Source organism: Rhodnius prolixus, unplaced genomic scaffold (assembly GCF_049639745.1).
Source record: "Rhodnius prolixus isolate KJV_2025 unplaced genomic scaffold, Rpr scaffold_9, whole genome shotgun sequence".
Taxonomy (NCBI): domain Eukaryota; kingdom Metazoa; phylum Arthropoda; class Insecta; order Hemiptera; family Reduviidae; genus Rhodnius; species Rhodnius prolixus.
In genome coordinates, this window is record NW_027411604.1 from 12922215 (window position 1) to 12942266 (window position 20052).

The 20052-nt window shown below is 36.0% G+C and overlaps 1 protein-coding gene across 3 annotated transcripts in view; it reads left to right on the forward strand.

Moving 5' to 3' along the window:
- Positions 1–20052, forward strand: part of LOC141453907 (uncharacterized) — a 637650-nt gene that overhangs the window by 292753 nt on the left and 324845 nt on the right. For all 3 annotated transcript variants that reach the window (XM_074127531.1, XM_074127530.1, XM_074127532.1), the window contains exon 2: positions 11658–11699. In XM_074127531.1, coding sequence (XP_073983632.1) covers positions 11685–11699 — 15 coding nt within the window. In that variant the 5' untranslated portion in view covers positions 11658–11684. The remainder of the gene's footprint in view (positions 1–11657; positions 11700–20052) is intronic.

Genomic DNA, 20052 nt, shown 5'->3' on the forward strand with positions numbered 1-20052 from the left:
TCTATCAAAAGATCCCATGTGGGCAGATAAGAAGTTAGAATTAGCTATTAGACTATAATTAATTACATATTATAGTCTGATTAATTAGTTATATGCAATTAGCCAAATTATTGAAATTTAATCAATCGACCATATTATTGAGATGGATATCGAGTTAATATACTCAATGGTGCATTGAAGTGGCTATTTTGGTGGCTATTAATGGCCGACACGCCATTTTATAGTTTTTCAGCATACATCCTATTATTGTTAACTGTGAGAACTTGTTTATCAGACTGGAACAATATTGTGCCAGATAAAGGAATTCCAACTGACAGTGTCCAACAGTTCGCTGACAAACTGTACTCATTCATAGCTGTCAGTGCTTTAACATTGGAGAGGTGTTTTGTACGGGTATCCGTCGTTCTGACACTTGAAATGAGGCTACCCCCGGGTGCTGGAGGGACCGGAAACGGGTTTGGTTGAACATTTTAGAGACAATGACGTAACGGCCAGCAGGTACTACACTCTTCTCGACATTTGGTACTGGCAGAGCCCCCCCCTCCCGCTTTGTCACAGGCTATGATCGGCACCCACACTTTAGCCCAGGGTACTGCAAGCTGTGTGCAGTTACGCGTTGACAATCCCTCATTTCATTTCTCATTCCTCACAGTGTGAAAGAGATAGATAGAGTTCGGGGATGTGGCGTGATGCAAACATACTACAGGTGGGCTAGTGAATGTTTAGATCCAGGCCTTTGTATGTGTCTCCCAGTGAATTTTGGCAAGGCAAAATGGTGTGAGTACAAAACACTCTCGAAATTTACAGCTGCCAATTTCACAGTTGGTTCAACCTACTGACCATTAATAGTACAACAGCTAGCTGGGGGACCTGGCCAATGGCGGACGGACGGCGTCTCAGTGTGCTCGTGTTGGTAGCGGCCACAGAGAGTGTTTATGGTCGAAGAGTGGTTTTAGTTGTTGCTGGCATTGCCTAGACTTCTGTACTATGATGGACTGAGGCTACACTGCTTGTGCTCGTACAGAAAACACGCCGCCTAGGCTGAACCTTATTGTATTTTTGTGATTAATAGAATGTAGGTTTGCGTGGCGAGCGTTTTTACTCTTTCTCTCCCGTAATTGATTGCCTTGGCTAATTTCTCTCAAGAGAGAATGCGCTGACTGGTGAATAGTTAAAAGAGAAAGCAGCCTGAAGCTGCCGGTAAATGGGAGAAGAGGTTGGTTTTTCAAATCTTTGGGTCACGTTCCCATTTCACTCACAAATACAACTTGGAATCATCCTTTTCATTTCATTTATTCCCCTATTTCTGCCCAGCTACAAACAACTCCATGGTAGCGCCTTTGTCCAATTTGTTTTCTTCAAGAGTATAATAGAAACTTCTTCAGCTCCTTTTTTACTTTTTTTCTGAAGCAAACTTAACTTCTTTTATTTACCCGACACGTACCACCTGGTCCACTTGGAGGGCCATGTGACTCAGAACCAATGGTACCTCCTCTACTACACAATGCACCCTTCTAGCCGCATCTCCTCTCCCCTAAAAGAACACTTCTTTTCCTTCTAGCCCAGAGCACTTTCATCTACTGTCATTTCTCATTTACTCGCTTTGTCCTGTTATTACCCAACTTTTACTAATTTTTTTTGCCTGCAGATATCACTTATAAAGTGCATCTAAATTTTGTATACGCATACATATTGATTGCAGTAAACTATTTTACAGCAATGCATAATATATGAACATTCAAAAAACTCATCAGTGCGAAACGGTAACGTAAGTGAAATCGAAATCTCTCTACAATCGAATCTGCCCCGGAATAATCGAGCGGTTAAAATAGAAAATAATAAAATTATTCTTTATTAAAAAACGTGCCAGCACTAAAAACAACAATAAATGACTGACCTATTCTAGATCTTAATAGAAACAAGAATTCATCAGATTGTAATACATAATTCTCTATCTGAAAATTGGATTGAATTAAGTTTAGATTTGATTAGATTCCGTGGGATTTGGTCAATCGGCCTATATTCCGTCTAACTCTGTTCGGCACCTCACCAAGTCCTGTATGTTTGATTATGCTAATAGTTTAGGAGAACACTTTCTCCTCCTCCTGAATAAAGCAAGAAGGTACGAATTTCTTGTCTCCAATGTGCCCAAATCTCAGCTTTATACGTTCTATACAATGTAGTAAATTCGTTACCTGTGACGTTTATACTGTTTCTTTTTCTACGTCCGAGAACATCGAAGATTCTTGTTCGAAAAAACAGTAATGATCGAGTAAGGGTAGAAAATAAATAACTTCATAAATTAGTTCGTTCAATAGTTTCAGCACAAAATTATTCAGTATGAATGAAATATAAAGAACAAGCTCGAAATAGTTAGATCTAGAGCCCAAATACTATTTCTTTTAGACTTAAAAGATGCCGGTGAAGGATGGAACTCATTGGCTGTAGCCTGTAGTTTACTAAACTAACCTAAACTTTTATTATTTTAGTATAGTTAAAGAGATCTACGAATACTTTAGTATTAAAATATAAGAATTATGATCCCGTTTATTACTTTTTTAGCACGTTGGTAAATCTACATAAAATAAACTGAAATTATAGCTTAGTTTTAGTTCAGCACTTTTCTGTGTACAATATGAGGCTTTTTTACACTCAAGAGAATGAATAGTTACTCAAAGTTTCAAATAACCTCGTCTTACAACTGAAATGATTTTGTGGAGCTTTACCCAGGAGCCACTCTCCAGAATTAAGAGTCTGATTAAACGGACGGGTCTGGAGGGTGAGCTCAAAGCCGGGGAGCCACAATAGATCCATAGGGGTCGCGGTGGCGCAGGCCTTGAGGCCACCCTAATTTAAACTAATCTAATGTACAACTAAAATGAAGAAGTTACAACTTTCTGTATCGTTGACATTGTATTAACTCTCACTTATTCAAAATCCAAGTCGAAATTATTGCAGACTGTGCGAGTATATAACCAAATTTTGATGAGAGTAAAAATGAAAATGAATAAAAAACTTGGAAAAACCTGAAAAGAAATAAAAAAAATTATATCCTCCTTCACTTTAATCTTTTAACCCTTTCACCAGCAGCACAATGTACGCTTCCCGCTCATAATTTCTCCCTAAAAGTGCCAAGTGACATAATATTCTCTTTATGTGGCAGTTCCAGACTCCAGGAGAGTAACTCTTCGAGACTAATAGCATGGTATAGTTAAAATATTTTACTACTAAAGGCCATAGTATAATTCTCAATTACTGTGACAGACACACGTGAGAAAGACTTAAGCCGCAACATTCTGCAATTTTTAGTTGTTTATTTGTTCCGGTTGAGATGAAACGGAAGTACTAAGATATTGTTGGCGCTATTGTTGAAGTTTATAAGTGACTGATTGTTTTTAAATTTGGAAATTGATATGCAAATTAGGAGCTCATTAATTTATCAGATATATAGAGTGAATCATAAGAATACGTACAACAAATTTCTATGTTAACCACTTCGGCGATCAGACCAAATTTCTAAAAATAACTTCAGGACCTGTACTTTGGTTATTTTGGTAGTTATTGGTTGGCTTGAAGCATTTTTATTTTCCCTAAGAAGAAGTATTGTGTTTGGAGCCGACTAATTTCACAACACTTCGATTTGAAACACGGATTTTGTTTTCAGTTATTCAAGTAATTACAACTTAAATACTTTAACATGAAATTCATATCGCGTTCAAGACAAAGTGAACTCCATTAAACTGGACTACAAAAACAATTTCCTTTACTGTGCTGTACAGAACTAAATCCTTCTCTACAAAGTGATCATCAGGCCGATGTTACTCCTACCCTGGAGCCTGACTTACAGAAGTAACCCATCAAGAAACTCCAGGACAACACAGAACAAATTTCTCAAGTCTTGCGACTGACTCTCCGCGACGCACTAGAATTGACTCACTCCTCGACACTGCATCCATGATCCCCTTGCACTCCTGTGTCCAAAATCGTCTGCTGAAACTCCTTACCATTCTAGATTGTCATCCTAATCCGCTCTGCCGCAACATAGCCTCCTACGATCCTTCTATTCCTTACGGGATACCAAAGACTAAAACACATCCTTCTCTAACTTTCTGCACTAGCTGCAGGTTTTTCCATCTTTTTTCCCTGCATTTTCTATCCTTCACATATTAACCTTTCCACAAACCATAGTTATGAAGGTTATAATGTATTGTTCAATGGCACTTCGTGTATTTATTGATTTATTGTACATACTTATAATAAAGATTATTTATTATAAAAAAAACAAATTCCGTAAGAGTCTTTAACAAAGAATTGGATGAGGGATAATAGAAAGTAAAAAGAATAAACCGAAAATAATCATTTGATATAGTTAAACCAATAAAAGTTTCAAGAGCAGCATATAATTAGGTTATATTGGCTTCAAGGATGGAAATGTAGTTAAGGATAACGATAGTTATTCAGGCCCTTTATCCAACATTAATTAAAAATCCTTCTACTCTGATTTACATAAGAAATAGGCGTAGAAAGAAGCGATAGGAAAGCAATGGACTGAAGTGGATCGCGGGGCGAATAGTTTGGGTTGGCACGGAAGTAAATTTTCTATAGCGTTCTCTGCTACACTTAATTCAGTAAGGCGAACTCTATTTTAGATTCAATGTGACTAGAGCACGGTAAGCAACGTTTAGTCATAGTATTTATAGTTTCTAAGTTCCAACGGTAACGGTTACCAACCAGTAAAACTGTTGATTGCTGCCCATTCTGTTGGTAAAGTCCTAACTTCTGTCCGACAGGTTACCTTTTCTTTCACTGTGAAACTTAATTATTTACAAGGACATCGTCAAAGTTACTGTGGTAGTTGCTCTATTCGCTTGTCAGTTTTTTTATAAGTTTAATTTTGTAACTAATGGGTGAGTAGAAAGAAAGATCTATTCAAATAACACATTCAAAATATAGTCCATTATGTTCTAAAATAGCTACCGAATTTCAGCGAGCAGTTCGATCCATTACTTAGCTTTAAAACGGAAGAATTCTTAAAGAAATGTTCGGTCTAAGGAGTAATTGATATTTTACAAATTTTTAACGTTTTTTTTTTCATTTGTATGAATACATTTTTAGGAAAATTAATTATCAGGCAGTTTTTGGGAAGGTGCAATGGCTAGAATAGCTTCTCGGGATTTCCTGAACACATTTTCCTAAATGGGAAATCTTCTGTACTCTTACATCAGCTGGGCTGTCATGGAGCTTTGGCAATTTCTTTTAAAAGTCATTGCTTAATCCTGTCGGATCCTTAGGTATCTCGGCCTAGTACTGGACTTCTGACCTAGGCTAGAGTCGCTACGTGAAACCACATTTTGATTTGAGCTTCTCTAATCGAATCTGTAATCGGAGCCTTTAAGGCAAGAACGTAGGCCTATTGCGCTTCACATAGAAAACAGCTCATATCAGCCATTCGTACCCTAGTTTGGCTCCGTGGTAAAGGTGCCTAACATTAGGAATCGTTAGCGAGCATAGTACCCTCTCAGACTTTCGACTAACTCTCCTCGATGCCATAAAATAGGCTTACTTGACGAGACTACATCCATTATCCTCGGTACACTCCTATATCCAAAATAGTCTGCTGAAACTCCTTTTCATACTAGACTGTCACCTTTATCCACTTGGCCACAACTGCCAGGAGACGGAATGGAGTTTTGTTTCACGCTCTTGTCCATACCTGCTACACAGCAGCTCTACAACTGGTTCCATCTGTGTAGATGCTTCTTCAAGTGGCAATATTCTGTAACAATCTTCTTCAGCTTGACTTATCCTCTGCTAAGGATGTAGAATGAGTGAATCGTGTCAGGCATTTCCAAAAAAGCTCTTGAAATGGCTGATCTCCGTCCGTCTCATCTCTCTAGAAGCCTGTATGTTTTCAAGTCAACTATTCTTCAACGACCTCACGCGAGCGCATTCACATAAAAAGCCGCTAAAAGATTCGAATGTAGTGGGGCTATTCCCTCTTTAAGGAACGTATAATAATAAAATACTCATTAGCAAATTACTCCGTTGCTAGAGTATTTTGCAATTATTGATTATTTACATTCTGTCTCGCACTAACAAAGTTGTCTTCATTAAAATTGCGTTGTTTATCTGTACACTTTGCTTAGTTTTATTGTAGATTCGTGTACAAGGCCAAATCAATGCTGCTACCCAGTTATATTGTTAGCCCGAGATACGGAGACCACGTGTACCTAGGTAATTATACACGGTAGGTATGAATGTGTGGATCGTGTGAAGATAGACAGCCATAGAGCTAGCCACGTGCTCTTTATCACTTCTGTTATTGACTGGTTCTAGATTGCACTGCGGCTTTATTGTTTGTATGCGAGTAGATGTATGCTCTAGATTGATCTATTCTGTATTCTCCTCTTTGTTACACGCTTCTACAACTAATAAGGATTGAAAAGGACGTGCATTGAGCAATAGTTCTAGAGTTATGAAGGTTTTGTTGAATAGAGAAATATAGTGAGAAGGTGGTATTCATTAAGGTAGTGGTGAACGTGTTTCACCTGGAGAATAGATAGATATCCGTGTATAATATTACGTATACAAGTGACTGGAGGGCGGATATCCTAGCTTTAGATTTAGTCGGCAGAGGATTCCCTCCCGGTATCCATCTCAACATACCTACCTCAACGGCTTGCTCATAATTGTGTAAAGGTATGAGCTAATAATCATGGGGTTAGAATAATGTGACGCACACACACACGGATTGGGAAACGGGCGGAAAGCTATGGTAGCTCTATGACAAGAGATTTCCCACTTACAAACATGATCTACATACTTGACACGTAACTTATAGTTAGCTCTGTGCCTGTACTACAAGTTCTGCCCTCTCGATATGAAATTTACCACTTTAGGCGCTGTTAATGGTGAAGGAAATACCCAAATGGAGTTCAACTAAAAACTCTACAATAATGCGACAGAAATTTAAAGTCATTTGTGCATCCAAAAAATTAGTTTTAAATGAAATAAGTAGTGCATTCTACTGGCTCTGGTGTATTAAGAGAAACTAGTGCGTTAATATCAAATCAAATTAATGGGTTTTGGAATAGCGAGTTTTTATTAGAACTATCAAAAAATTGGGTGTTTCTCAATATTACAAATTTTTCGTGCAGTTTTTTGTCGATCCACAGGAAGTTTGAATAAACTTTCTTTATTTTATTTCCGCTGGCCTTTGAAAAAGTTTTGTGTATCTAAATATATAAATTGTCTGTGTATGAGTTTTATTTACGTAAATTACGGTACAAGTGAACAATGCAACTCGTACGTTAAAATCGGAAAAGCAATTAAACAAAATATCAAATCTGAATTTTCTACGATTTCTAGTTTTCGATTTACACTAGGTACATACTCAAAACACCCACATACTCAAAAATTGGGAGAATATTTCTGGAATTGGAATACAGATCTTCCAATGGATTTTTTAACCGCTACGAATCTTGGCCATACATCCAGCTATAAGTTCATCAATTCCAAACAGATGGAAGTCAAATGGTAAATTTTGTCGGCTTGGGAGAAGTGATCGTTTAAGAACGATTTCGACTGCCATACCAAGTTGAACAATTTGCATTATTGAAGGCTGCAGAATTTGGAAAGCATAGGTCAACTTGGAATAAAGATGTGAGGTAATAATTGCTAGCTAAACATTGATTCGTTTAAATAATCCTTACAACCATCAAAATCTTATGCCAGGAAATGGTGAACCACTTGTCTTCTTCATCTACAACCAATTAGACAATCTAGAAAGAAATCTATCCATTTCCGCCCTGGAAAACATTACCCTCCCGTACCTCATCCTTTGACAAGTCCTTCCTAATACGTGCTACCTCTCTCTGGAACTCCTTGCCTTCATCTGTCCGCCATGCTCAATCTTCCTCCGAATACTGGAAAAATAAAAGTAATCGAAATTTGAGGTTGTTTGGAGAATAACTTAAGCTTCAAAATGGTATCAATTTTTAGAAAATTTATCTGTCTTTCTAACCGTGTCATCAGAATCGAATTCGGACTAAAACTTTCTGAGTAATAACATTTTTATTGCAAAAAGTAATGATTTTAGAAAAAAAGAACAGTATAAAATATGAAGTTGGCCAATACGTCATTGAACTCCACTTTGATGTACTACACACAGTAGGCCTATGGACATTACTTACTGGTTCACCCTGTATAGTAGATAGAACTATAAATGTGCCAGTTATATTGTTATTGTTATCTTATTAAGTTCATTTGACGTTAACGAAGTATGACGTATTATTACACTGTCAATGCCTTGAAATAGAATAATTTAGTTGCATTTTAACGATAATTTAGGCTATTATATCATAAGACTTGAAGATAGGAAAATGATAAGAGAGAGAGGGAAAAAAAATGCAGTTAAAAAAAATACTTGGGAGGATATTGTGCATTTCCTTGCAATTCGTCCCGCGTGTGCATTATCTTGGGGGTACCCTTTTCAATTTTTTGGATTCTAAAGTTTTATTAATTTTTTTTCGCTCCGCATTAAAATAAATTTCTATTTAAGTTCCAAAAATTTGGTCTCATACTTTCTCCTAATATTAAATATTAGAGAAATGTTAAAAATACTAATTACTAAACCAATAATTGCTATCGTTGACTAGAGAAACTGCAGCCCCCGTAGCAACAACGATAAAAATCGCTATAGTGTGCTGCATTCATGCGCACCAGTTACATTGTTGCACACTCTTGTAAAGGATGATCAGTGTAAATACCCCTTCCAGGTTTGTGAATGATTCATTCAATGCAAGTGCATAACCTCATTAGTTGAATTATATTTAATTAATGGTATCGTATTCCACACTAGCACGCACGTGCAAGCTGCGCAGGTTTACAGGGTGGGCCTTTATCCCATCTCTTCTAGCTATCTCTGGAATCATCATTATTCAAATGAAGAATAACAATCAAACAATCTAATTAATCCTAAACAAAAAGAAAGTCGAACTACTGTCCATAACTTCAGTGCTTCTATTCGACCCGAAGATCACATTTATTATCTTAGACAAATATCTTGACGAAAGAGTGCACTAAAATACTCTGACACAAACTGATTCCTCAACCTGTACTTCAGACTACTTCATGGATTTCTTGACAAAGAGGACAACTGATTACTTTCACTGTTAATTCCACATTATAGCTGGAATGTGAGTGGATTAACTTGAACAGGGAATACAGAGTTTCAGTTCTTTTGAATCACCTTTTTCTCAAGTCCTTCAAAGAAAATTTCATCTCTGAATGTGCTCCCAATTTTATGCTGCAAATTGCATTAATCGCCTGCATCTACACCCACATCTCATAACTTCTGTTGCCGGAAGTTTTTTGTGTTAAAAATTCTAATCAATCAGACTAACAATGTCAACTTTACAGATTTATGAATAATTTTAGCTTAGAATATTTTATCTAAATTGAAACTAGAACTTGAAACAAATTGTTGTAATTTTCTTTACATTAGGTCAATAGGTTGCCTAAAACTATGCTGAAATTGTAACCTATTTTTCCCTCCCAAACCTAGAACATTTTGATTTTTTTTTCAAAACAGAAACTAATTCCTTCTCTGCTATTGGGCTAATAATGGAAAAGGCCCAATAGCCGAGTAGTTAGCGAAAAAGCAATAATTTTGAATTGCTCTTTATTGAACATAACATTTCATTAAAAAGTTTCTGGTATTTATCAGCAGCGAGAACTTTATATTCTTTAATTACTTCTAAAAATTTAGTACAATTTAGTTCACAGTGGAGTTTGCTGCCCCAATAAAGCTTTTACTGTAGATTTAGCCTCTTTCTTCCACATTATTAAGATTACCCTATCAGCTGACGCAGATGTGCCCCAGCTAGCAGTATGCACACATACTATAGTTTATATTCCATCAAATTTTGCCTATAGCGTGTAAAATTCTGCATTTTTATCAAATAAACTAAATGAAATGGTACACTGAGCCTAGAACGCCGAGCCGGTACCAGTAGGCCTAATTATTGACATCTCTCGTTGTTTTTAAAGTGAATACTTCCTTTCATGATCAGTGGCTATTTTTATTTATTTATTTATTTATTGTATTTGTGGTCTTGTTTGCACATTAACCAATTACTTTATATGAGGGCTGGAAAAAACCAACATATTGGTATGCACAGTTACAGTTGGCTTCGAATGCCTTAATTTACCAATATGTTGGTGGAAAAAAACCAGCCCTATCTTTTCCAATATTCAATTTGAGGAATAGCGCAGCCTCTTTCACTTCTTTCTTCTTCATGCCAGCCACTCTTCTACTACATTCTGCTTCGTGGCTTCCATGAGATAAGGATATCTTGAGCGCTGCGTACCGACATTCCTTCCTAGAACAACACAATGGTCTCTGAATGTGACTTCGTTATTTGATGTGAGCTTAGAGTGGTGTAATTAGTAGTGTAGTTATGATAGTACTTGTGTGAGTAATTAAGAACTAAAATCGCAACTGTGGAGTTTAGCTGCATCCTATATTTTTATTTTATTCTCTCTAATGAACTTATAAATGCTTCATGGGTGCATCAGGATTCATTATAGCTAAAATACTTTTAGCGCTACAGGGAAATCGTACATGTGCTGCCAATTCCTGTAGGAACTTGTCTCTGCCAATTCCTGTAGGAACTTGTCTCTATTTCTATTATATCTGCTGCATCTGAAGAGGAGGTGATCGATGTCCCCATCCTCCCCGCTATTGCAATCACATTTGGGACTATCTGATAACTTAATTTTGTGCAGATGCGGATTTGTGAGATTATGGTTGAACCTCAGTCGCATTATTGTTGTGTAAAATTGCCTTTCCCCCTCCAGTACTTCTACAAACCATGGCTTGTTGGGAATCCTAGGCTGTAAATCAGCGTAATATTTACCCTTAATTTCTTTTTCCAGATCGTAGAGCTTTTGCCATGCGTCATAAAGCATCTTAAAGCACCTTCGAAATCCGCTAAATTGAGCACTGGAATATGTTCCACTAACAAAATCGCTCTTTTCGCTAGCACGTCGACTTTCTCGTTATCAACTATCACAGCATGCCCTTTCAGCCAAACCAGATGCAACCTACCCATTGCATTAATCAAATGACTTAGAATTTCTATAATTATGGGATCAAAAACATCGCCCGGGCATTTTATTTTTTGGAGTGCACTTTTAGCATCACTAAGAATGGCTACTATGTCATTACTTTGTATTTGTTCCGCCAGGATTACCGCATTCCAAATCGCTACAATTTCTGCGGTAAATATTGAGGCATTATTAGGGAGCTTGTATAGGCGAAAACTTCCCGTTTGCGGGTCAATCATTTTAATGTTTCTTACTTCTTTTTCATTAATCATTTGTCAGAAAATATTTTATTTTCCATTTATTATTCTGCAAATACTTGCAGCTATCTCCATTGTTAAAAGTCTTTAGGCTTGAATGTTATAAATAAATAAAAAATATTTATTTATATGATATTTATTTGAATACGAGTGCGCATGCATTACTCGTATGTATTAAATAAATAATAAATAAGCTGAATGTTTGTTGGAGAGTTTTATCAACATTTTTAAAAGATTAAATAATTAATCTATGTAAAGCATTTTAAATTTTTATTCTAATTTTGTTTTCAGGTCTGGCGAAATGTTGGTGAATTTAGAATGAACAAATTTAAGGTAAGCCGATGGTTTTTTTTAAAGGTTAATTGCTATTTTCTATTGTTAATTTAGAGAATTTTATAGAAGTTCGTCTAGTTTTGCTTTCACATTAACTGTTTGTAGTTATTAAAATAGTTTCTACTAGCGTTGATCTTTATCTAAGTCATAGCATGCATTTTTCCCCTTATATCTGTCTGCTTTCATATTTCCATCCATCATCAGTTTGGTTTATATTCTATTTACATGCTTTTCCTTTATTCTCTATTTGTACTGACCAGTATATTAATTTAAAAACAAAATTTTCAGCTGTTCTGTTCTTTAAATGTTTTACAAGTTTTTTACTCTTTTTAAATTCAACGAGAACACAAAATTGAGCCTCAACTTCTTATACCATCCCACTCTTTCCTCAGATACTCTGTCCACTTACAGATCATTCCTTCCCAATAGCTTTTATTGGCGTACGTAGCTTTTGATGTGTCTTTTTGCCCAGAATCCAAATTAAATAATCAGTACTAAGTATTTGGACGATTTTTCTTTTACTTAATAGCAATCATCTTCTACACTTTAAACGCTAATATTACGTAGATTCATAGATGGGATGATTACAAAACCAAAAGATCTATTGTGGCTCTTTTTAGTGTGTTCACTAAAAAGCCTCAGTGTGATAATGAGTCTGATTTTGAGACTGAGTTTGCTTTCTTAAACCTTTATATCCAGAACACATGATTTCCGTTATACTTTGTGATAAAAGTCGATGAATGTTAGTGTGATTTTGTAAACAAAATCTCTGAAGTATTAGCTAGTCTATTTCATCGCTATCAAGCGAATCAAGAAGAGGTTATATCAGTATCTGCTGAAAAATAAGTAGAACATTTCTATACAAAAAATACATCTGCTTATCTAATTACTCAAGGAGCCAGGATTTTCATCCTAAAAAGAAGTCAGTGAGAGATTATTGACTTTGTTTTTGAGTGAGTTGTGAATTATTTGAGTGGGACGTTTGACAGAGTTACTGTATTTTACAGAAAAAGTTTTTCAAAAAAATGTATTTATTTTTGTTGGAAGTCAACCCTTGTCTGCACAAATACAATAAATAAATGAGTTGGGTACACTGGAAAACTTCCATTAATTCTAGTGCATGAAAAATTGAATTCAGAGTTTAACAAAGTTTAAATTTAAATAATTAATTCTAGCTCACTCTCGGTATTAAATATCACAAAATTTAGGTCAATATTAACGCCGAACAAAATTTAGGTCAATATTAACGCCGAACAAAAATTTAATTTTTATCTATTCTTCACTAAGCTGGAATAAAATATAAGTTAAATTTTTTAACATCGCATAAATATAAGTACAAGTTGTCTAATAGTTTTAAGTTATGAATGGAACCAAGTTATTATTGTTTATTACTGCTGAATATTCGAGTTCATATTCTTTCATTTTCATATTCTGTTTCCTTGTTCACCTTCCGACATCCTGACAGTTTTTTATGTAGTGTTTTCTCATTTAGCTAGAAGGGGGGAAAATTGTACGAGTATTTAGTGATTAGATTGGCTACTTGCTGATGGACTAGACAAATTATGTTGTACATTTTTCCTCACTTTTTTTTCGAGATAGAATTAGAATTAGTAAATTTGTTTTTTTTTGGCATTGGCTTCCGCCGTACAGCCAGCATCGTCTTGGTGCTTATCACTAGAATATCACTCACTCTCCATTCTTACTTATAAATACATTCGCTTCACACATTCATCCCTCTACTATATACAACTATTTACATAAACTACAACTAATGGATGGATCAGTACTCTATATTCCTGCCATCCTTATAGCTTAACCGAAATTAAAATCACGTAATCCTTCTCTAATCATTTTCTTGCATTCATTCTAATCGGCTATAACTTTTAAATACAGTCATATTTCATTGCTAGCTCTGCTATAGATTTAAGCACATAGATTTTGGTGGAGAATATTATGTCTTCTTAGCGAAATGGTGCATCTAAATACCTGTTTATGTCGTCAAACATTCGTTTCCTTTCTACCACATAACGTGGACATATCATTATTACATGTTTGAAATCCTCCTCCTCATTGCAATCTACGCAAAGAGGAGAGGACCTTTTGTTGATCCTGTGTAGATACGATCCGCACACCGCGTGGTTCGCTCTCAGCCTGCTTATTGTCGTAACAACCCATTTATTAGTGACAATTCCTTTAAATCATGCTTGTCTAGGTAACTGATCTGCCATAGTTTTATAGAATTTCCCAGTACAATATTAAATTTACAATGATATTTTTTTTAATTATCTAATTCGTGAGCCATGCAAGAATTTGTCAACCTAATGATTAAATATTTAAATGATAATTACCACAGTATTGCAGCATCTTGTTCAGTTTCAAAGTTATGCTAAAACATAGACCGATTAAAAGATTGTCGGTGATTTGGAATTTGGTTTTCAAAACACCGGAACTTATCTTTGGCCTCAGTTGCATCCTCCCATTTTATTTCCAACGGCTTCCGCTCAGCGTTTTCTCGCTTCAGACAACATTGTCCATCATCGTTACAAGAAGCTTGTAGGAAGAGATTCGAGAACCCGGGATCTCCTCATCCCGGAATCCAATGTGCTAATCTCTTATCACTGGTCTTTATTTTAATTTTTTTTCCCTCGCTACGACAAGTGGCCATCTTGTTCACAGTTTTGCATGTCTTAGCCTGTCGCAAAGAATGTTGTAATATAAAACTTGTTCCTTTATTTTAAGTCATTTACCCCTTTGACTTAATCCTATTTTTTAAAATATTAAATTTTTCTGTACCTTACCATATGATAATATTTTTATTTACTTATTTCTACTACTTTCCTGACAATTTGATTAGTGGGATGCAGAGGGCCTTAAGAAAAAAAGTGGTTAAAGAAACTGAGTTTGCAATTAGTCATCTTAATGTAAAACTTCGCTCAAGCTACTTGTTGGTAGAAAAGTTGAAGTTCAGTTGGTGTAATCGTATGGGTTTGCGTTGCACTGATGAAGATGGTACTCAAAAACTAAATAAACTGGTGAAGAATGATCTTACTGTCTTCATTGGCGACCTGCGTACGAATTCCTTGGCTAAAGACTACTTCCTGTCTGTTGGTCATGCTCATAAGGACAGCCCTCATCCTCATCCAAGGTCATCCTGAAATCAATTCGCCACCTGCAAGGGTTCTTTTAGTTCTGTCATTAATTCTTAATTAATTAATTGGTTATAAGATTTCCGGTTTGAATTCCAAGGTTAATAATTATAGTGTCAATTTCTTGAATTTTTTAAGCGTTTAAGTATTAAGTATTTTGTTCGGTTAACGGCGTGTGTTGCGTGCCCTTTGATTTCTTACCTTTTATTGAGCATTTTACTATTCTGAATGAAATTTTCTCAGATCATTTTCTGCTTTCTCTTGCTATTAAACTTCACGTTGATTCAAATACTACCTCATTACCTCTAATTCCTCAACTAGTTTAGAAAGATTGTAATAAAGATGTGTACTGCAATAATCTATATTCAGCCCTTGGTTCAATAAATCATGTTCTTATTAATCAATTTTATGCAGATGCACTTACTGACTGCATTAGGATAGCTTGCTTCTCTTTTTATTCATTTATTTATTTTTTATTTTTTACATCAGATTAAATTAAATGAAATATAAAATTATAACTTGTATATCGAGGAAAGAAAATTATGTATTTACTGTTTATTTTGTATCTTTTAAAAACATTTAAGCAGTGTTCTCGAGCAGACGGCTTTGCCATTGCTTCATTTATTTTGTACATATCTTTTTGCTATGTAATTTATTATTAAATAAAATAATAATAATAATAATAATAATAATAATAATAATAACAATAATAATAACTGAGTTTGCAATTAAGAGAATTGGTATTTCTCTTGGAAAAGACTTTTCTCCTGTCCTTACACTAAGTAGTGGAATCACTGACAATGAATACATAGTCGGCTGCTTTCTATTTGTTTTCTTTAAGGAAATTTTCTTTCAAGAAACATCCATTTTCTTGTAGACCAGTCTCTAAAACATTTCTGTGGTATCTGTATTTTCGGTTAGAAAATTATATTTGAACATTTTCCAAGGTCTTTAATACTTTCTTGGAAAGTAGTAAATAAAAAAGGTAACAAGATAAGTAAATGTAAAGGTAGAAGTAAGTTATAAAGAGAAAATATTAAGGAAATCTTGTTTTTTTTTTCTCAAGAGAAATTGGCGGTGTGAGAAAGGAGAAATTTGGTTGTGGAAAAACGCTGTTAGTTGTTTAACTTACTTAAGTTTGGTTATGTAAATAGAGCCTAGGCAGTGGTAATTTCAACAACTCTTCGCCTGTTCTGGGGCGTTGTCGGATTATCAAGTTTTGGGCTTTCAATGATAACGGAAATTGTTTATTATACTTCTTCCCGCTATTTCAACTAAACATCTTGACTTCCCGTTTCTAGTATTAACTTCCTGGTAACAGCTTCTAAAGCTTTTTCATCCACCTTACTGGGTATTATCTTTTAGCGCCGCATCTTTTGCATCATCCGCCTTATACACTAATCTTACCAGCCGTTTTAACAATATACTAGTAGACATTTAAATAATTAAACATAGAATATTAACAACGGCCTTTTTAAAACTTGCCTACACCATTTTATACTTTATATCCCTCTTTTGTGAGTTCAAATTATTCATTCCCATATAATTGTAAGGGGGAGGGTAATTAATTTTTTTGTGTACCCCCTCCACCTTCCTTTTTACACGAATACCCCGGCACTAATTACTTCTGGCGCAGGAAACCCAGTTATTCTACTGCGGTTCTGTAGAATTTACGTCTACGTACTTTATGAAGTTACTTTCTTCACATGTACTGCTCTCATATTTTATTTAATAATCATTAACTATGATAGTCTATTTCATGTTAGTGCTTTTATATAATATGTCCTAATGGACGGAATCTGAGAATTGGTGTTCATCTGTACTTCTATTGGAGCGAAAACTCGCCTCGGTAGCCGAACGGTTATTGGCAAGACCCGCAAAGCTAAGATGTATTGCTGGTTAGTGGGTACGATTCCCCTGTCTAGTCCCTTTGGATTTTATTTGTTTTATTTATTTGTTTTTTCAATTTATTTTGTGATTTACAATCTGTGTACAGCTGTATACAATCAGTAAATATGGAGAGAGTGATGAACTGGTGCGGGAGGAGAGAAACTACCCAGCGGTAGCACTCTCTATAGGAGAGAGGAGAATGTGTGGTCGAGAGAGGAGAGATAGGAGAATAATGGCGTTTAGTTCTTCAGACTACAAGTAAGTCGCGGGGCCACTGGCGATTCAGTCGGCAAGGAGTATTAGGAATGTCAGAGGAAACGAGTACAAGAGGATTAGAGCTAGTCGAGAGAGTAGTATGGAATTTTTGGTATTTAGTCTTGGCGAGTTAGTCTATAAAGGGAATGTTAAGGTCGGTGTGAAGAGTGAGGTTAGTCACCGTAGAAAGGAGCGTCAGCTATCTGTCGGAGGAGTTTTGACTGAAATGTCCTGTACAGTCCGTATGTTTTGTAGGTTTGGCTGAACCCCACAGCTCTAGTACCGTAAGTCCACATAGGTTTGAGAATAGTACTGTATATTAAGCGTTTAAGTTCTGTGGGCAATTTGGAGCGTCGTCCAAGTAGTCTGTAAAGAAGTTTGGCACGTTTTATCATTGCTTGTCTTTTAAGTCTAGTGCGTGGGTTCCAGATCTGTATAAGGAAGAGGGATTCTATTTAATGGTTAATACCGAGAATTTTGCACTAAAGTATGTTTGCTGGTCGCCTCCGTCCATGGCACCTTATTTGGCAGTTTGTACATAAGACCCGCCTGTAAAATAGGCATTACTTTACATTTTTACAATTTCATGTTTTATATTTCACTTCTTTGGTAATTCTAAATTAAGTTTTTATGCGAAAATTAGCCCCCCCTCCCACAATGTTCGGTGGGTTTCGAGTTGAGAAAACATGAAGTACCATGAGAAATCCCCGGTTCTAGAGTCCAGAGTGTAACTTTTGTTAAGAAAAATTTTTTATAGCAAAATATCAATATCACTAACCACCCTCACATCTACTGGAGCGTCTTACTAAGAGCGAAAGTATGGAAAACTATTATAACTTAGGGTTCCTTTCTTGCAAGACAAGGTATTGGGTATGGATGCTGTACGCATAAGGTCACAGGTGCCATCCATACTGAGTCTGAGTGGCCTCGGTATATGATAGAAAAAGTTTAGGAAGGTGCTAATGGCCAAGAAGGCGACGCACCCCCCGGGTTATAGTAAAGTATCAGCTTTTACCATCGTTCTTGACCCCTAATTTGGGAGTTTAACTTTAATTTCACCGCTTTTGCCAGGGTTCACTACCTAATACTCCAATTAATGATCTTTTTTTAAAATAAAATTATTTCGTAATAATAATAAGTAATACGCTACTTGGAACTTTAAAAAACACATATTGGTTTTAATAAAAGTATATTCAGTTAGTTAAAAACCGATCTTAGCTTTCACTAAACAATAAACTACTTATCTACACTATGATAATGAAACCTGCCTGAACTCACGGAATGGAACTTTGGGGCTCAGCCAAAGCATCCAATATCTATAGAATCCAATCCTCCCAGTCAAAAACTCTCCGTAGAATCGCTGATGCTCCTTAGTTTGTATCAATCTCTACCTTGCACAGAGATTTCCTTGCGCCTTATATTTCAGAATCTGCAAGATCCCGTTACATTAAATTCCACACATCAATCACCTCACATTCCTATCCACTAGTATCCCAACTTACTGCATTACCAGGAAATCCTCCAAGACGCAGGTGGCCACGCGATCTTTTAAATGAACTAAGTGCTAGAGCACAATAGTGAACTGTTTTTCTTTGGGAGTCCGACCAATGGGTGAATTCTCCTCTCATGTTATTCATGTTTATACTATGTATCATGTTGTATCAGCTTCACTTATTGCAAAAATACACTGCAGTTGTGAAAATAAATAAAGTAAAAAAAAAGAAAAAAAAGTTAGTTAAAGATATAAATAAGAGAGGTTCTCTTTTAATTGGAGGCTGAAGAACAGACTGTTTGGAATGAGATAAAATACGCGGTTTTGAGGTTGCACATAGAACAGTCTGTCTGAAAACTGTCCGAATGATTAACGACTGACAGAAGAGAAGTGAGTAGGTTAAGGGAACGGCTAGAAGGTTGGCAATGCTGTTTGGCGGGAGAAGGAGTTTGATATAGGAAGTGAGGCAGTTTGAGCAACAATGCGGGCTTACTAATGTGAAATAGTAACGAAAAGCTTCCGTCCCCTCTCAACTATTACGGCCATGCGGTCTTCAGGAGTGCCTGCGAACTACTAACCGGCAGGAGAACAATTCTAACAGCATCAGAGAGAACAAGCTTTTGTCTCTTCTCTTGCTATTCTTCGCCCTATCCCAGGTTTCCGTTGTCGTCTTCCTCCCCCTATTTCCTGTTACTCTTTTTGGACTGTCTCTTGTTTCTGATTCTTTCTCTACAGCTTCTCTAATAAATGACAATGAGAAAAGAGTAAAGAAGTCAAACGCGGAAAAGTAGAAAGCATGAAGTACAAATCTAGCTCCCACTTGTCTATTCCAGCGTCCCTTCTTCTAGCGCTTCTTTGTAGGGCAATTCTGATTCTTCCACGTGTTCTTCTCTCGTATCCGTTCATTATATCGTCAAGTTTATTGTCATCAACAAAGATTGGGGTACGAAATGTTTATTTATAATTTCCTAATAATTAATCTTACTTCTTTTTCTTATTACTTTTAATGCTAAGTAAAGATGATTACCAATTTTGCCAAGTTAGGCTTTCAGTTCAAAAAAGTGTGAATGTTTGCTTAATAACTGAAAATCTAAAAATCGCAGAAAGATGAAACTGAATATTTCAATTTGGTTCCACTAGAGCACTATACTTAGCGACCAAATTCCTATACCGGATTGTCCATAATTTTTAGATTTTCTCAAAAATTCTAGCAAAGTTTTCCTGCAAACATCCAACGCACACTGTTCTGGTGGTTTCTAATGGTAGGGACTAGCTGAGTGTTTAGTGTATTATAGATTTCCACGCGGAGATACCAGGTTCGAATCCAACTGCTGGGCTTTAGATTTTTCTCTTTCTAGGAGTTTTTAACAGCTCACTGAACAGAGCCCAAGCAGTGCACTGATAAAATGTTCCGGGCGCCAATGACCTCCCAGTGTCTTCTTGGGTGGTGAGTTGAAGTTTCGATAATCTCGCCATCCTCTATATTGTAATGTTCCATTTGAAAATTTTTATGGAAATTCACTTCCGAGGATCTGCTTTAATTGAAAATGGTCTTTTTTTGATCAAAGTT